Consider the following 18,782-nt stretch of genomic DNA (forward strand, 5'->3'; position numbering starts at 1 on the left):
GCAAATTTCTTTTTCATATTTTTCGTTGTCAATGGACCTTTATTTTATTTATTTATATGTGGTGCTTAGAACCCAATGTCTCACACATGCTAGGCAAGCACTCTACCACTGAGCCACAACCCCAGTACCCACTTTCTCTTTCTTGAAGTACCAGGGGTTATGTTTTGTTTTTGTAGTGCTGGGAGTTAAACCCAGGGTCTTACCCTATGCTAGGGAAGTTCTCTACCACTGAGCAACACCCTAACCTCTTCCAGGTCTTCTGGAAATTAATGAGAGCCTGGAATCTTGCACCAGTGTCTTAGAGTGTCCCAAGAAAACACCTGATCGTTAGCCTGCCCACATCACACTGCAGGTCTCCTGAGGAGCTTGAATCTGCCTCACTTGGTCCCCACAGTTGTATTTTGGTGGGGTCAAATAGGACTAAATAAACTGTGAGCAGTGGCAAAGGTTAAATTGGACCAATACTGTACCAATAATTTTTTTTTTTTTTTTTTTTTTACTGGACATCAGTTGAAGTTGTCCTGTGCAGGTCTAATCTACTGAATTCCATTAAACTCCCAGGAAGGGAGTGTGTGGAGGCCTGAGAGAAGAAAGTGAGGCATTGACAGAGAATGGATAAGAATTTACTCCTGGTTCATTTTCATGAATTTATACTTTTAGTCATCTTTGTGACAATCCAGAATGTACTGTAACTAACACTGACTCAACTTTCATTGGTACACTTTAAGTCTTAACCAGCACAGACTATCAATATTAGAATATTAGGTTATAGAACCCCCAAAGAGAGATTAATTAACACATGAGCTTTTGCCATTCCAGTTTATTGAAATGAGTAAATTTATAGCTTTATTTGCATACAGAAAAGTGCACAAGAAAACAAGTATGTACAGAACAGTTGTGTGGCTGATCATCATTTTCAAAAAAAATTCAACTACCTAGTTATCTCCAGTTTTAGCATGTTTAGGTATTTGGACTTTTAAAGTACTATTTCAAGTCTGTGTTTATATGACTCAGTAGGAAGCCAGACAGAAATTTATGCCATATATAATCAGCTATTACCATTAAACATAAAACCACAGGACTTCAGCGGGACTACTTGGGGCTAATCAACAGAAGCTCACAAGGCCACTGTGTTGCTTAAATCCTGATCAGCTGTCCTCTTCTTCCACCTAAGGTAACATTGTATGTGGTTGGGTAGGACCCACAGAAACCTGAGCATTAAGGTCCAAGAGATAACATTTAAAAAATCCAACATAAATCTTGTTTTGGCAAGAACAAACCCTTCAGAACTGTGCTAACAATAGGACTGAAAATGAACTGGGAAATTTTCCAAGGTTATGAGGAGGAAAAAAAAAATTGCAGACATTAGATTTTTGAAGATAACCCCCAATACTTGTCCATCACCTTTTCCCCTGCTATTTATCTTCCTACTAACAAAGAGATTGTGGCTTCAAGAAAGTTTTCCAGTTACGTGATAAAGGCCTAGCATGGCCCCCAGTAAGAACCCAGTGTGTCTGGCACAGTTCCTGCTCTTCAGAATACTGTCCTTCACTGCTGAGTTGAGATCAATTTCTCTTCCACATTAACTGCTCTTCTGGAATGTCAGCTCAAGAGGAGGGTTGCCCCGTCCACGGGAAGGATGCAGGTTATAACTATTTGCAATCCTACTTTCTGGGACTAGCAATTACCAAGGAGAAACACAGGCCTCAGATCTGTGAATCATTCATTCTTTCTTTCTTTCTTTCTTTCTTTCTTTCTTTCTTTCTTTCTTTCTTTCTTTCTTTCTTTCTTTCTTTCTTTGCCCATGAAAGTCTTTGCTTGCAAAAGGGAAGTAATGGTACATGAAGCCAGGAAAAAAATAGACATGAAAGACAATCAGAGAAAGAAGGCAAAGAGAGGTTAATTATATTTTCCCCTCATCTGCAATAGCTAACAGGAGATTAGGAAAAAGACAACCTTGGCCTTGGAGAACCTGATCTTTAGAATGAAGAGAAACTATTATCTTTTTTTAAAAAAAAAGATCCTTAGATATATAAGGAGGAGTTGGACTTGCTTCCATTTTATTTTAAAAATTCTCTGTCAGAGATGGTCTGAGACAAGGGCCTTGTCCTACTAGAATCTTTAGGTTGTAGAACCACCTAATGACTTTGTGCAGCAAGGACTTGGAAATCTGCTGAAAACAGGGTGTGATATGAGGGACTGTGGTGGCTGCATCTCCCAACCAGAGTGAAGAACGTAGAATGTCCTGGAAGGTTCTAGGATGACGATAGGCAAGGACTCAGTAGGGAAACTACTTCATTTACATTTAAAACTATAGAGTTTGGGAACTTAATTTACTTAAAGCCATAGATTCAGTTTAGCTTTAGCCTAGGCAGAAAGTGAAAGGCATTTTACAAGTGGAAGAGGCAATGAGAAATAAGGCAACAGATAACCCATCAAAGCTGGGACAAGGACAGAAGTCAGGACGCATCTGGCTATTAGCTTTGTCCTTGACTACGAAGGCCAACCTTTATGTTCCTCTGGATAGTCAGCATTCCAAGTTCCTAAAGAAATATGAAGAAGAAGAAAAAAAAAACGTTGCAATTAGAAACTTTGGATTGAAAACCATGTACTAAATATAAAGTCATTGCATCTCCTAGGGCTGATGTGAGGACGGAATAAGAGAGTAAATACAGAACATGTGATGACATGATTAACATCAGTGCTCAACAACATCCGCTATTTTCTCCTGTGACCATTCTCCCCATGGACTCTGCTAATTTAACAGGTTGTTATTATTACCACTGTTAATCACTGATTGTGCCTTTAATCAATTAAACTTCATCATAGGTGTGCATGTAGAGGAAAGCACATAATATACATAGGATTTGGTGTTCTCCATGATTCCAGGCATCCACCCGGGGGTATTGGAGAATATCCTGTGGGTAAGCAGGGATGAGGGAAGAATACTGTTAACCTAATCCTATTGTAGACATCACATTTAAGATATTATCTATTGAACATAATCTAATTATAGATGGATCAAGACATAGTTTAGTGGCCCTGTTTGTTTCCCTTTCATTCTTTATATTGTTTTATCCCAACCAGTTTTACCCTGCCTTCTCTAAAATGGAGATACATGTCCTTTTCCCTCCTACCTTCAATCTTTCAAGATCAGAACCCAGTTTCTGCCATTTACTATTGAAAAAATAGTAGGTTACACTGAGTCCTCTCAGGGATTTGGTTGCAGGTAGTTATTCCTAACACTTGTTTACAATAAAATCCACTGGAGAAGACGAATCCACTTTATCACTCATTTCCTCTTTCACTGCATCTGAAGGTGATATTAACAGCTGTCACTGCTTTCACAGTTAATCTCATCAGACTACACTGCAGGCTAATCAAGATTGTCACAAAGAAAGAAATGGTATCTGTTTAGCAGACTTGTTTGTTGACTTCAGAAAGTCATTAGAACTTGAAGCTTAGAGGAAACAAAGTTATTACTAGGATACTTTGTAATCACTTCAATATGAATGTAAAAAAAAACTCCTAGAAAATCCCAAATATATGTTATATTAAGTTTTACATACAGAACTGAAATATCAAAACTATGAGATGAAATAGAAATCCATTTCCCATAATTATATTATGATTTTTTTAGAATTTTGCTCTCAACTTCCAAGTCTATCATTATTGAATTAGCAACCTATAGCTTTCCATGTCTAGAATTTCTGAATTACAAATATTAAAGTCTTCCTAACTTTAAAATCAAAATCACACCCTTTGTTTCCAATGTCATCCTCTCTCACTGTTCCCCAATCCTCACCATGATAAACTTAAATAGCCATTTTCTACTTACATAAGTTAGGCAAAAGGATTTCCAAAAGGATCCCTATGTACATCAGAACATTTGGGTTGAGAAGCCACCTAAGGAGAAAAACCATCCAGGCAACAAATACAATTATAGTTATAAGACAAAATAAATAAATAAATAAACAAAACTTATCATAAGATTTCTTAAATTCCTTTAGAAATCACTTAGGTCATATACCAATCAGACATTGTACAGGTTTACAATGATTTTGTGCCCCTCTGCTTGTAGAGGGTTATATATGTTATTTATTCATAATTAAGACTCAGGTAAACTACATTCGCTTCCCTCAACGGGAAGTATTATTTTATGAGCTATAAAACCATGGGTGGGAAATAAAGATTTTAAATTTTTAAAAAGTTTTAAAAATAGTACTTTTTCTCCCCAAATCCTTTCAGAAGCTAGATTGAATGAAACATGAAGGATGTTCTCTATATAATAGTTTCTAAGTAGTTCCTGTAAAAGTAGTCTTACCCCAGCCTGAATAGATGGTTATACTGCAATAGTTCTCAGAATTAAGTCTTAGTGAAACAGGTTTTATCACCAAAAAGCTATTATGTATTATTATACATAATTAACTTTGGAGGCTGTAGCTTAATGTTACTTAAACTTCGGAGCAATGACTTTTAGGAATTGATACTTACAGAGGGTTGTGATGAACTGAAGGGATCCTTAGAGAAAGGGTTCTCAAATGCATTGTTAGCAGATTTGGTAACTGGCAGGGTACCCTGTCTGGGAGATGGCTTTGGTGGTTCTAGAAGGTGAAAAATCCAAGCAGTCAGTAGACAAATATAACACACAGCCTCCACAGTTACTATCTCTGAAATTTAGTTCCATACTTCTGAAATTTACATCAGTGGATTAAAAATCACCACCAAAGACTAGACCTCTCAATGGTTACTAAAGGAAATCCACCCTTATCAGAAGAGAAAGCTATGTGTATTATCCGAGGTGGAAGAGATTTTGTAATTCCCTTGTTGAAAGCCCTGGAATATTGATGAGGCTTTATTATACACACAGCCCTCCAAATTCCACAATCCATTGCATTTTGATAGCTCTTGGCAGGTTTTCTAAGAACTGTCACTAGAGGGCAGCATTATACTACCCCTTAGAATCTGCCTAGCTAAATGATTGGCTCAAAAATCAATCAATCAATCAATCAATCAATCAATCAATCAATCTCCATAACCATTGAATAGCAAAAGAAGCCAGAGTAGGACTACTGGTGGGTGGGGGAGGTCTCTTCTGAGTGACCTGAGGAACCCTTATAGCTACAGTAGGCAGAGAGATGAGTAGCTTACCATTGATTTTGTTCAATAGTTGATTCGCATCAAAATCATCATGGTCCGCATTCTCCTGAGGAATGCCAACTTTATTGTTGAAATAACTAGAGAAGGCACTTGAAGTCCCAGAGGGAGGCTGCTCTCCCTTCCTAGCGGGCACAGCAGGTGGCTGCCGCAGTTGGAAGTCCTTAAACATTTCTTTCACTTCCTTGACTTCTTTATCTCCAAGTGGGTCTAAGGCGGTGAAGGCATCACTAGGAATGTCCCTTGGAGGGCCTGTTCTAGGAGGTGGCTGAGGAGGAGTGACCAGGGGAGAGGACAGCATAGAGGAGGACTGAGCAGACATAGCAGGAGGAAAAATATTGCTCTGAAAAGGATTCCCCAAAGGGCTTGTTGATGACCAATTGTTGGGGGCCACAGCTGTAGAAGAGCCCCAGATGGCAGGGGCTGGAGGGGTATTTGAGGCCCCGAAGGATGAAGGCTGGGTCCAACTTTGAACCGCTGGGCTTGCACCAAAAACCATTGGCTGGCTGAAACCTGTAGGTTGGCCACCCATCATGGCTCCTGGGATCATTGACGTAGACTGATTGAAGACCACCGAGGGGTTCCATGGTCCCGCCTGGGCAGGTGTGACTGGCACACCACCTGAGAGAAGAGAGGGAAAAATACTCCTCAGGAGTCAAGCCTGGAGAGGATTCCTGAATTTAAAAAGCACGACTCTCCAGGGAGCATTTAACAGAGCATCCCCAGGGCAAATACCTTCATTAAGCCTTGAAGCTAGCAAGGAAATAAAGATTAAATTACTCCGAAGGTTAACTAGCTAATACAGCATAACTAGCATTTGAGTGCTGGTTGCATTTTTTAGGTTTACATGGTCTTTCCACTAGGTTTTTTACCTTCCTCATTAGAAGGATAGTACAATCCACAAGTACTAATCGTAAATAAACTGATATATCTGAAACAGCTAGATCAGAGCCTGTCAATAGCAGGAACTAATTTGTTGAGTGAACATAATTTGTGTTCACAAACCACATTGATTATGAAATAGTTATTTAAGATAATCCATTGGATTCTCTGAGTCATCAATTTGACCTTTGCTTTGAGCAGCTGGTTTTTGTCTGGAGACTTATGGAAACCAGCTATCACGTATGTGCATAAGGCCCCAACGTGCGTTCATCCTGAAGAAACCATTTCAAAGTTTCCTTGCTTTTTATTGCTGCCAAAGTTGACACAGCTATATAAAGGGAAGATAAAATTTAGCTGATGCCAAGATAGTTTTAGACTTTTATATGTAAAGATGGAGGAAAAGCTATTACCCTAGGAAAGCTGTTTCAAATAAAAGTGTTTCCTGCCATGTGTCACTCACTAAACCTTGCCAGACTTTAGAACAGACCATTTAAGTGAGAAAGGGAGGAGAGAAGACAACAGGAAACAAAATGCTCCCCTGGTAAGGAATGGCCTGTGTCAGGGCACGTGATCTTGGATCAATGGCTCCTTTGCTTGCATCCTTGCAAAAAATCCAAATCTCTTAAATTTCACTGTCTCTTGAGAGACTTATTCCTGCATCTTGTTCTAATATACAGGGCATTTTCTTTTCTGCCTCTGGCCAAGTATATTAATGAATAAGTCTAACTGTCACCACTGAAAAACACCCTCAATTCAGCCTCATACTTTTTCATGAATGATGCTGATGTTCTGCTTTTGAAACCTATTTGCTTTGAGGTTCGGAGAATAGCATTCTTTACCTATGAATTTTCTAATCCAATTAAGAAAAGGCCATTAAACTTGGGCAAGGAATACTTTTGCTTCCAGAGTGATATATGCTTTAAAAGAATGTTATTTTGCAGGTGATGTAGCCAGATATTCTCACTTAAATCTTCTTAGTATTTGCATCTTCTATGCCTAGGAATGTGGCCATCTGGCCAGAAATAAATTCATTGTTCTCACAGAGTGGCAGGTTTCAAAAGAGGTTCCTTCACTTAATCAATGTTCTTATTTTCAAGGATAAAGAATACAATTAAAATTGGATAAAGAATCAATATTCTTATTTTCAAGGATAAAAAAAATATAATTAAAATTGGAGTGGTCACAGTCTGTGACCATAGGGACAAGTTCAGGCACACGGGTACCAAACCCAATACCCTATCCTCTCACTCTGCCTCATTGATAGGAAGGTGCAGGACTTTTTGTTGTTGCTGTTGTTTTCTAAATGGTATATTAATTCAAATTCTAATTTAACTGACACATAAGTTAGACTTTATAACAAATCAATGGACAGGTTCTCTTAGATTCTATAACATAGGCCCTAAAAGCAGATTTAGTTTGAACAATAATTGCCATTGTTTTAAAAGAAATGTATTGAAATTTCATTAAAGGAAGCCAGAGTCCCTCACTAATAGTATCTACCAATTAGATGTGCAAGAAAAAGGAAGACAAATTTTATCATCTTTTATGTTGAACCACTTCCCATTCCTTAGGAAAACTCATGGCTTTGGTCATAGACCATGTCAGTGGGAGTGGTGTTTATAAAAGAGAGAAATATGATATTTGCCAGGAATTAAAGGCTCTCCCAGGATATGCTTATGCCAGCCTTCATTTCCACCCACCAGATTGTACACAATTGTGTTTCCGAAACATTTATGGCCCAGCTGGAGAAAGTAGGGACAAGAACTAAAGAAAAAGGGTGTGTGGGCATGAAACACTGATTTTATTACCTTCTGAAGCTAGATCAAGACACAGGGCAGCAAGTCAAAGCAGAAGGCTCAGCTTTGTATAATGCCCTCTCCCCACCCCCAGCTCCAGGGGAGACAGTCCCCCAGCTGGGTCTAGCGGAAGCCAGACCTACAACCTTCCATGGTTTGGCGGAGTATCCCTGCTGGTGGACAGGGGCTATACTGTAGAGCTCAGTTTGAGTTCCATGTCCAAACTTGGAAGAATCATCAGTATTCTGCAGTTGTATACCCCAAGGCCTCAACAGGGGCACCTAGCCAAAAAGCTTCACTTCGTCTGAATAAATTAACAGTTATAGGGTCCAGCTGTATTTTCAGGCTGACTTGTTAAATATTGGCTGTAAAAATTCCTCAGGGCATTGATATTAGACTACAAAGCCCTGGGATGTGATCTAGTCACAGCACTGCATGCAAGTTCTCTGCCATCCTGCAAGAGACAAACGCCTACCTACTCCACTTGAGGGTGTAGGAAAAAGAGCAAAAGAGGAAGGGGAAGACCCCCAGAGACACAAAGTGTTTAGGGAGAGCCTCTTGATGGTGTCAATGCCACGCAGAGACAGACCTGGAACACATTGGCTTCTTATACTCACAGGGATTTCAGCCACTCACTATCTTCTTTCTTGCAATCCCCCTCCAGATATGATTAAACAGATTTACTGTGGTAGATCTAAAATATTTTCCTTTTCAGTCAGGAAAAGAGGGGGAAGAGAGAGACAGAGAGAGTGGGGGCAGGGATAGAGGAGATCTTGGTGACTGATTCTGCAGGAGGCAGAGAAAGCCAAGATCCTGGTCAAATTTATCAAAGGAGAAGGAGAGTTTTTCTTCATTTATGGTCCCCCACCACCTCCCAAGCCAGAGACTATTTGCTGTTTGTAGAGGTGCCAAGAAACAGAAAAACAGAGACCCCAGCAGGACAGCAAAGACTATTGTTGAGGTTTCTGAAAATTGTACCGTAGAATCTGAAAGAGTTGGAGGTTGTGGATGAAGAGTAACGGGACCAGACCTCATCCGGTGTTTTTGCATCATCCTGTAGCAGAGAGGCCTGGTGGCTCATAAGAGCCAAGGATACCTTTATGAACAATGGCACCAGCATGACCTAAGAATCTGATAAAATTCTACCTCTTCTGTAGCTGTTCTCCTTCCAACTTCAGCTATCCACTATTTACCTCTGACTACTATGACACTTGGCTAGCAAAATATTAGCAAGGTGGAAATATTCCAAGACAGATCAGGATGTATGCCTAGGAGTAGAGCGTAGCCCAGAACCTGGCCTTTGATTATATGACTACTTTAGACTTAACATCTCTCCTGGGGCACATAATGTTTTAAAAGGGGATGCAGGCACGAAGAGGTGATAGGTCTGCAATCTGTTATGGGATGTAACATGGAAGACATGCACATTACTATTTTTCCAACACAATCGACACAGATGGAAGACAGGCAAGAGGCTCTTGCATCTCTTCTCCTCTGTATCACTGAAGCTGATCTGAGCATCACAGTCTCACAACTGTCTTCCAGGAGCCATTGCAAATTAATTCAGGTACATGCAATACTGAAAATGGATCTCTTATCACATGCCAACTTCAGAAGCCACATTTCTATTATAAGACAAGAGTATCAACTGGGAGTGGATGGCACAGAAGTAAAAGTGGGAGAAGGGCTGCCTAGGCAGTCTAATCTTTTATCCATGGAACCCTGTATGGATAGGAAGGTCCTTCCTTCTGCACATTTATTTTATGAGTGACAGTGACAGAGCCATACCTAACTCTATCTCTAGGCACCTACCTAGACCCGCAAGGGGCCCCACTGGGGCAGGAGAGCTTGTTTTGAAGAGGTCCAGAGGGTTGGTCTGTGGGGCTGCAGATTGTCCTGTGGGTGACGTCTGGCCTGGAGGTTCTGAGACCGGAGGATCAAAGATATCTGATGCAAGCAAGTCATTTGCTGAAGACTGACAGGGAGGGAGGAGGAAGAAGAATTATTCAGCATCAGAGAAATACATCTCTGCTATGTCTTTTATTCTTCACCCCAAATTTGAGATCCACAGGAAAAAAAAAGTTTTCCTATTACTGATTAAAAATCAAATAAAACAAAACAAAAAATAATGGGGGTGGGTGGATAAAAGATACAAATGGCTGCAGTGGACTAACTATTGAGGTCTAGTGACTGATACAATGTAGGATTTGTGAAATGAAACATTTTACTCATGTATACATTTGTATCACTTTGTTCTCCTTGGCTAGAAGCTTAAAGCTGGGAAAAGAAAGGACAAACTCCAATTAAGTATCCTAAAAAACCATGATCATTCTATTGCATTTGAATCAGCCTACATAGAGATGATAAAGTCTTAATTATTATGCAAACCTACATATTCCTATGAGAGTTTCAAAAAGATACCTATAGAAACTACATTTTCAATTGCTACTGAATGAAACTGCTTAATGGTGCTGGGAATAGTACATACTTAAGTTTCTTCTAGAAAATGGGTTAGGAAACCAATGTTTAAAAGAGGAGACAAGCTTGAAAATTTTATCCCACCACCGTGGACATAAATGCAATAGGCTGGGTGTGCAGGGCAGGTGTTAGTGTGGGGAAGAAACAAAGGGAGTCGCCAGGACTCTTGCCCTCCCATCCCAGAACATGACGATCAAACTTACCAGAGGTATAGAAGCATAGCAGCATTAAAAAAAATGGAAAAACTTGTGTTTAGTTTTAGTGTTAAGAGACAAGACATGCAAACGGAAGGAAGGCAGGGTGTGACAAACACTGCTGAGAAGCTTAGAAAGACTGGCGATTAGAGGAAAGTATTCCTGGAGAACCGATCGATGTGCCTTATCCCACCTTCTAGTTTACAGCCACACAGGAAACTACAAGACAGCAGGAAAGCACTTGCATCACACCACCCTCTGGTACCGAACATGCATTCTGCTAATGGCTATGTGGAGAAGACAATTCACCTTAGCAGTCCTTCTGCCTCTTCCTGGTTTGGTACTTTGTGGAGGTGGGATAATGGCTATGGAGTCATGTGCTGAGGACTGGACAGAGCTTTCCAAGTCCTGTTTTACGCCATTCGGTACAGAGAGTCCTTTGGGAGGGCTTCCCACGAAAGGGTTTGGGGAAGATTTGATTTGGAAGCCGTTCTGTTCTCTTTCAGATACCCCATTTTGAGTTCTCACCGCTGGCTGGGTTTGCGTACTTGAAAAGGGCCACGGGCCTGCCTGAGCTTCCTGTTTGCCAGTCCGGTTAGAGATTTGGTCAAATTGCTGACCAAAGTAATCAACATCCCCATTCAGGGGCCCATTACTCAGTGGAGTAGACAAGCTACTCAAATTCTCTTTCTTCTGATCTGGAGATTTGAGAGAATCAAACGAAGAGGGTGTCGATTGGTCTGGCTGTGCAAAAGGATCATCACGGAAAGGATCAGGATTGGGGGTGGGAAAGAAGTTGAGATTGGCAGAAAAGGCATTTTCAGGCGAGAAGGATGCCTGAGGCTTTGGTCGAGGAAGAGAGCAGGAGGTGATGCCATTTGTTAAGAACGGATTTTCTCTTAAAGAATTCTGATTGGTGTCGATTTCAGAGTTTAGATCCACTAACAGGATATCTTTGCTTTCCTATCACATTTGGAAAGAAAAAAAAAAAAAAGAACATGTGTTAGTCCATGTTAATACTTCAAACGAGAAAACTACATAAAATGACCAGGACTATCAAAATTCCCATTCAAATTTGATCTCCATAAACTGGTTGACTATGATCTCCTCCCATTAACTCCTAGAAAGTGTTTATTAGCTGTGCACTGGTGTGTGTGTGTGTGGGGGGGGGTGTGTTTCCCTGCCCCTCTCTCACCCCAGTCCCTTTTTTCTATGCCTCAACTTTTTTTGGCCCTTCATGAAGTGAGAGCTCACGGTTGCTTAGTTCATGTGTCTACTCAACTTATTTCATACCCACAGCTGGGCTGAGTTCTTTTCCAGCATTGTTTCAATTCATGCCTAACTTGGTGTCTTAAAGAGTATTGATTGTGTCACTCTAAATGATTACCTGAATATGCTGAGCCTAAGTGTCAGAAGTAACTTCATAAACCTGGCCCAGCTTCTTACCTGATGTATAATGGTCTTATCTATTGTACCTCTAGAGTCATTAGCATCACATCTCCAAATAAGTGAATTCACTGGTTAATGCATTCATGTTTTATAGTCCTGGTTATGACAAAGTTTGCAATCTAATGCATTTCCCTATAATTGGTCCATTTCTCTATAATTGGAGAGAGGTGGTTCCTTTACTATCACAGCCAATTGTTATGCCTCTTTAAATACTGAAGGCCCTTATTGAAGATGCCAGTCAAGGTGGACCCCTCTTTCGCACCACCCTAGTCTCTTCCCTGTACACACTCTTATTGATGTATATCGTTCTGTGAAAGTTACACTCAAGATACTGGTTTCATCTCATGTATCATATATTAACCTCTAGTATTTATACATTTTTTTTTTTCAGAATGTGGCTTCCAGTTGTCTGTGTGATGGCAGTAATCTCCTCTATTGAGTGCAAGAACAATTAATGTTTTGCTTTTGCATGAGTTAGAGATGTAGATATAAGACTTAATCTAGAAGACAATAGAATGCCTAATTCTATTTTCTCTCAATTCTTTTTCTGGTATGTTGATTTTATTTGGTTTCTCTGCTGTTATATAAATGTCTTCTCAACATAAAAGCAGCAAATATGATGAATTTGACATATCTTTATTTGAACCAATGACATAAGTAATTATGATTCACCTTGGGATAGGGGTCTCAGTCTAACAGCCCTTCTTTCTGACTGATTTCAGCTTTTAAATTCTTAATTATGCTAGCCGTAGATGATCATAAACAATAAACTTGCCCAGCTGAAGAGCAAGTTAGAGTTGACATTTAGCATTACTTTGGGGAGAGTACTAAATATTTTGACCCTTGGGACAATAACAACTTTAAGGAAATATTAATTTCTCAAACTGGTAAGAGCAAAAAGGGCTCAAGAATGTCTCCTTGGCTTTTAGAGAAAAGAACACATTTTTTTTAACCAGTTGAGATGTTACTTTGTGGCCATAGAAAAGACAGCAAAATTAGAGCTAGACAGTATTTATCTTTTGGCTCCCTTTACTGCAGGTATAAAAACACTATTTCTAAAAGCCGTACTTTTTCCTCTTTGTAACTAGAAGAATTTGTCACAAGAAAGAGCTTGTAATTTAATATAAAATTTAATCAAAGAAATGGATTGGAAGACTTCTTAATGAAAGGATCCGTAAACAATCAAAAGGGAGGATAAAATGTATTTCAGAAGCTTGTGATTTCAGTATTCGTTCATTATGAGCCACCTCTAGGTGAGGACAGTTGGTGTTCCCAGCTGGTAGAGTTCTCCTTTTCAATTATTACTTCAGAAGAAGTTCTTAGGACACCAATCGGGAGCCACAATGTTAGACTTCTGAATAGTCACCCTACAAGTAAAATGTATAAAGCTCGCCTCAGGTTGGGTTTGCTGTTGATCCAAGATTGAGAGTCTAGTCCAGTTAACAGACCACAACCTATGAGTGGACTATTTGTGATCCATCCCTTCTCAGAGCTTCATTCATGCTATGTTGGACTGTCAGCCCTCCATCCACCTGGCCACCGTGGGATCTGAGACAGACCTGCATCTCTGAAGTGAATTACAGTCCCTGTTCTTAAGGAGCTATAAGCAGGTGGGCAGACAGTCAGGTGTCTGCACCAAGACCAGTTTTTAAAATGAGTTCCACAGCTCTCCTCCAGGTAGCTAATCTCACCTATCACACCAGATTGCCAAATTGAGGGCTTCCCTACTATCAGCTTTGGGTGGTATCCTGCCTCATCTGTATTCAAACATACTTCCTTAAACCAATTTTCAAGATGATCCACAGTAAGACCCAATTTGATTCTGGCCCAACACATTTTCCCTACATGCTTCAACGACCCAACTTAAATTCAGATTCTTTTCCCATTGATCTTTATATTTCAGTTTTACCTGTGTCTTCCCCAGAGCACCTTAGGAGTGTACACAAGTGTATAAGCGATACTAGAATGTTGCACCCGGATCCTAGATCCTATCCCTTGTACCCACATTTAATCTCTTTGATGGTGCATCATGCCTGGTTTATCTCATACTACCTGTTTTTTTTTTTTTTTTCTTTTCTGTAGTGCCAAACCCAAGGCCTCGTGCACACAGGGCAAGCATTCTACCAGCTGAGCTATATCCCCAGCCCCCACCTGTGCTTTCACATGGAAAAATTTTAAAGTTAACAAACATAAACTTCCTCCCCTGCCTTCTCTGCTCTCTCTTTTTCAAATAGTATGAAAGCATAATGCTCAAGTGCTTTTCTTTTCTTTTTTTTTTAAAAAAGAAGTATTTACTAAGGGATGATGCTTAGTTTGCAATATGAACAAATTGCAGAGAGCTCCAGTCACTTCTAACCACTAATAAAGTCTAGGTGACTTAGATTTCTTTCTCAGTACACACCATCCAGAGCATTGTTAAGAGTTAAATATTTTTTGAATATGCTGGTTTTACCAAGTACAGATAAATCTGTGACCTATGAATACAGAGTCAATATGTAAGAGCATGTCAAAGTTTAACCAGAATGTTAGCCCTGTTAGAAAACTAACAGGGGTTAGCTTTCTCTTACTTATTAGCTACCATCTATTTCGATGGTATTTTATCATTTTAATTTGTTGCAAGTTTAACTAAAACTTGAATTTCTACAAATGAAAAGTTCTTGGAATGTAAGAAGTCTCATAAGAATGAGACACAGGATCATCCATGTTGTTTTTCACTTCCCTTTGCGAATATTCCAGAAGTCTACCAAAGTAGATTCAACAGTAAGTGCTTTCTTGCCTCTTCCTCTGCAATTCCACATCATATCTTGAGTGTTCTACTCTCTTTCAATATCTTGTTTGAGAGTTACACTGGAAAAGTAGGTTGCACAAGTATCAATTTCCTTTGGGGAGGGGACTACTAATAGTGGAAAGAGCAACGTTGTTTAGGAATCCAAAGGATCTCAGAGCTATGAAAGACCTTTCAGGGTCAGCTAGCTTAGGATTTCAAAAAGTTTATCTGTAGAACAGGAATAAATGTTATAAAGAATGAAGGGCTCTATAGACAATGGAGTCAGGAAAATGACTTTAAAAGACATTAAGTGGATTTCTCCATTGCAGGCTTCAGAAAATCCTTAAGATGCTATGGTGCAGTGAGATTCTTACATGGTGAGGGCAGAGAGGAGTGCACGAAGGCCCTGCTCCCATACTCCTCTCACTTGGGTGCTTATGGAGTGAGGATTCACAGGCCTGGAATTCTCTGCAATACTTGGGAAGTTAGAATCTTACCCAATCTCCCACCAACTGCTTGATGGTATTTTATTATTTTCACTTGTCACCCTTAATTAAGAGTGGCCTTCGTTTTGTAGACCTGTCTGATAATTTCTTCATATGAGAAAATCCTAGCTAGATAATTTTTCTCATCATTCTAGACTAATTCTGCTTGTCCAGTTATTGCCTTCTCTTTCTTCATATCCAAGTCTAGAATCTCCCTTCCTCAGAAGCAGTACTTGAACCTCTAAATTTGATAAATACCCTGTAATTAACATCAGTTAATATGCTTTGTGCTTCATTTTTTAATGTGGGTCTCCCTGATAGACAGCACATTTTATGGTACTGTGCATTTTACTTACTGCAGTGCCTCGCAAAGAGCAAGTACTCAAGAAGTTACATAAACAATGTAAGTTGCTAGAAGTCATTTGAAGTTGCATCAGTCATTTCATTTGAGATCTGTTTTAGAAGTTCTGAAGACCAGGGCTTAAGTCTTGGTTCTGCACCTCTTTATTGGGTACATAATGTTTTTTGTTGAATCATCATTTTCTTATCTATAACATTTGGTACATATCTAAATGGTTGATACATATTGATTAATGTTGAGAAGATTTACATACCATAATGTTCTATAAAAATGGGAGCAATTTTCTAAAAAGGACATTTTTTGGTTGAACATCACTGAGCCTCTTATTTACTTGAATTCTTACATCACAACAAGCTTTTGCTGCTACATTGCAACTGAAAAGAGTGGATGAAAGGCCAGGAAGCTTCATGATTAATCATCTAAATAGACAGACTTCCTTCAAGTAGGGTTAAGTCAAGGATTATATTCAGCTTCTCCTTCTGATCCTATGTCATACCAAGAAGGGTTTTATTGCCTGACCTCCTGCTCCTTCAATTGAACCTTTAAGCAATGTTAACATACGAATTAGTGCTGATAGGTTCCCACGGTGACTTAAAATTCAAATTTTAATAGTCTCTTACACTTTGTGTGGGAAAAAAATCAGTCATCACCTTTTTAGTTTCAATAAAGATGCTCAAGATTTCTGGTAAGTTACCAATTTGAATTAGAGATGTCATTTCCATTACATTGCAAATTTAAAAACAAACACTTACTGTTGGACTATTTAGGTCAGGAGGTGTAGACATGTCCCCAAACAAATCCATGTGGTCCACACCCTTAAAAAAGTATTTGGATTAGATTCACATGTGTCTACTGAAAAGATTACTTTGTATAGTGTTGTAATAGTCTGTCTCCTAAACTAAGATTTAGGAAAATAGTTGTCACAATTTGATTTTCATTTAACTCACACATATTTAATATTATATTATTTAGGTCAGGAAATGTAGACATGTCCCCAAACAAATACATCTGGTCCACACTCTTTAAAAAAGTATTTGGATTAGATTAAGGTGGTCTACTAAAATGATTATATTGTATATTGACATAAATGTTACACTAATGTTTATAAAAAGAGCTGTTGTGATTGGATTTTCATATAGATCCAATTCAGAACTGGTATTAGCAACATCTATAGGAAGGAGAACCCATGTTCAGGTGAGTCAGAATCATAAATTATCACATACATACCAATTTCAGTTTGGTCCCTTGATCATCAAGATTCATTAAGGTCTCACTCCCATTCTGAAAAAATGGGAAATAGTTAAGGGTTTAATTGATGAATTTTCCTCTTACTGTATTGGCTTATTATGCAGTTATGACTTTAGCACTGATCATTTAACTACATGTTTTCCATGACCAAGAAGTCACAAATGCACAGTAATAAGGTAGAAAGGGAGAGGATTTGGGCAAGGAGCAAACAAGGGCTTATACCCAATTCATAAGAGGTGGCAATTCTCTTTACCTCCATGGCTTTGTTGGCTTCTTCTGCCTGAAAAAAGATAGAAATTCAGAGACATTAGTATTTGTGGTTAAGAAGAGTTAAATAAAAGAACAGATATACTTTCAGGCTTACGAGCATAAGGAAATTAAGTCTTGCCTATTTTACCTATATCCCCTCTTATCTTATAGAAATTACTGAAGTACTAGATTTAAATTGAGGAACTAGATTTGACCTAGGTTGTCCTGTGTGATTCCTGTGACCAATATGAAACTTGTAGGGATTGGAAATCAGTACTACCTGTCTATAAAATTCACCCATTGCTTTAGTGGGAAGAACATAAGTTCTATGCTTTGAAGAGTCCTATAGAAGCCCCATCTACAGATAGGTCCTATATACATAGTACATTAAACATGATCCTGAATGTGGTTACAAATTCTAGGAAGCCTGTCTTAAGTAGGACTTGCCTTTTTCTTCTCTTCTTCCTTTTTCTTTACATTGTAGATAACTTGAAAAAGGTCTTTAAGGTCAATGACTAATGGCTCAGCCTAAAGCAAGAAAAACAACAACATTGTTATCAGCATTTTATTCTTAATATTTTCTGTGTTATCTCCATTAATTCGGTTTAGTATTGGTCTCTTAAAAACACACAAAAAAACCCAAACAAACAAAAAACCTCCTATTTCCTTCTCCTAATATATAGGGAGTCACCCCCACTCCACACCACCATTACACACCACCATTACCCTTAGATACATAAAGGAAGCAGGGCTAGTGAGTATTTAGACAAAAGAAGAGGTGCCATGACTATTTTCACAGTCTCTTCAAGGTTTCTGGGAGCAACTCACTATTGTTCTAAAATCAGCATTGACTTTAAAAGAACGTCTGTTCTCACAAACTTCGTGCCACATGGGTATCAATGACTATTTGTTAATCCAAAAACTCTTTAATGATACTAATGCTCTGGGTCATTATTTTACTCTGGGTCATTGTTTTACTCTCATTCATTTGATTATTCCCAGCAAGTTTTCTAGTTCTGTGACAGATACTTCTCTGCTCCACAGAGGATCAGTCCCCAAGGATGTCTCAAGGTTCACAGCTTACCTGTTGCCCAGTTTTTATGGCAAAAAACTGATGTTGGCCTTCTCCTCCACACACGTAACCAAACGCCCGGTTGTCTGTCACGTCACGGGCAATGAAAGAAATCTTATTTACTGGATGCTCATGCTCTATCACCTGAAAACAAACATAAACAATGATTTATTGAGTAAACTAGGGCTAGGGGTGTGACCTAGTGATATGAGAATCTATTTCTAGGCATCAGACACAGCATATATAAACAGGTTAAATCATCTGAATAAAGACTTTTTAGTCTCTAGGTAGAAAGTTAGAGCTACATGAATCCTTGCTATAAAAGGCCCACAAGGAAGTAGGAACAGAGAACAAAAGTGGGAAGAATTTTCCTTCTTAAAATAATGACATTGAATCTTTCAATCCCAAAGGTTTGATGCCACACAGCAAAAAATGATTGAGGATAAGGATACCAAGAACCTCTAAAGGAAAGAGGGAATGTGTAACCCTTAAGCCAACCCAAGTAGGTCTGCTTTCTCAATTCAAAATCAAACTTATATCCCCAAGGATCCTTGGACAACACCTCAGAATGGCCAAGGAATCATTCTGTATAGTATTAGAATAAGGATCCCCTGTTTTTTTCTGGAAGTTGTCAAGTGCTGTCA

At 39.0% G+C, this 18,782-nt stretch overlaps 1 protein-coding gene across 4 annotated transcripts in view; it reads right to left on the reverse strand.

Annotated features, from left to right (window-relative positions):
- Positions 1–805: 805 nt before the first annotated feature.
- Dab2 (DAB adaptor protein 2) overlaps positions 806–18,782 on the reverse strand; it is a 52,686-nt gene continuing 34,709 nt past the window's right edge. Inside the window, exons 5-15 of one of the 4 annotated variants that reach the window (XM_078017842.1) lie at positions 18,151–18,282; positions 17,510–17,594; positions 17,071–17,093; positions 16,797–16,850; positions 16,322–16,384; positions 10,817–11,470; positions 9,648–9,810; positions 5,152–5,778; positions 4,495–4,604; positions 3,839–3,906; positions 806–2,543 (exon numbers count right to left, since the gene is read on the reverse strand). In XM_078017842.1, coding sequence (XP_077873968.1) covers positions 3,844–3,906; positions 4,495–4,604; positions 5,152–5,778; positions 9,648–9,810; positions 10,817–11,470; positions 16,322–16,384; positions 16,797–16,850; positions 17,071–17,093; positions 17,510–17,594; positions 18,151–18,282 — 1,974 coding nt within the window. In that variant the 3' untranslated portion in view covers positions 806–2,543; positions 3,839–3,843. The remainder of the gene's footprint in view (positions 2,544–3,838; positions 3,907–4,494; positions 4,605–5,151; positions 5,779–9,647; positions 9,811–10,816; positions 11,471–16,321; positions 16,385–16,796; positions 16,851–17,070; positions 17,094–17,509; positions 17,595–18,150; positions 18,283–18,782) is intronic. The other 3 variants (XM_078017840.1, XM_078017845.1, XM_078017848.1) reach the window with 3 other exon arrangements.

This window comes from Ictidomys tridecemlineatus, chromosome 1, assembly GCF_052094955.1.
Source record: "Ictidomys tridecemlineatus isolate mIctTri1 chromosome 1, mIctTri1.hap1, whole genome shotgun sequence".
Classification (NCBI taxonomy): domain Eukaryota; kingdom Metazoa; phylum Chordata; class Mammalia; order Rodentia; family Sciuridae; genus Ictidomys; species Ictidomys tridecemlineatus.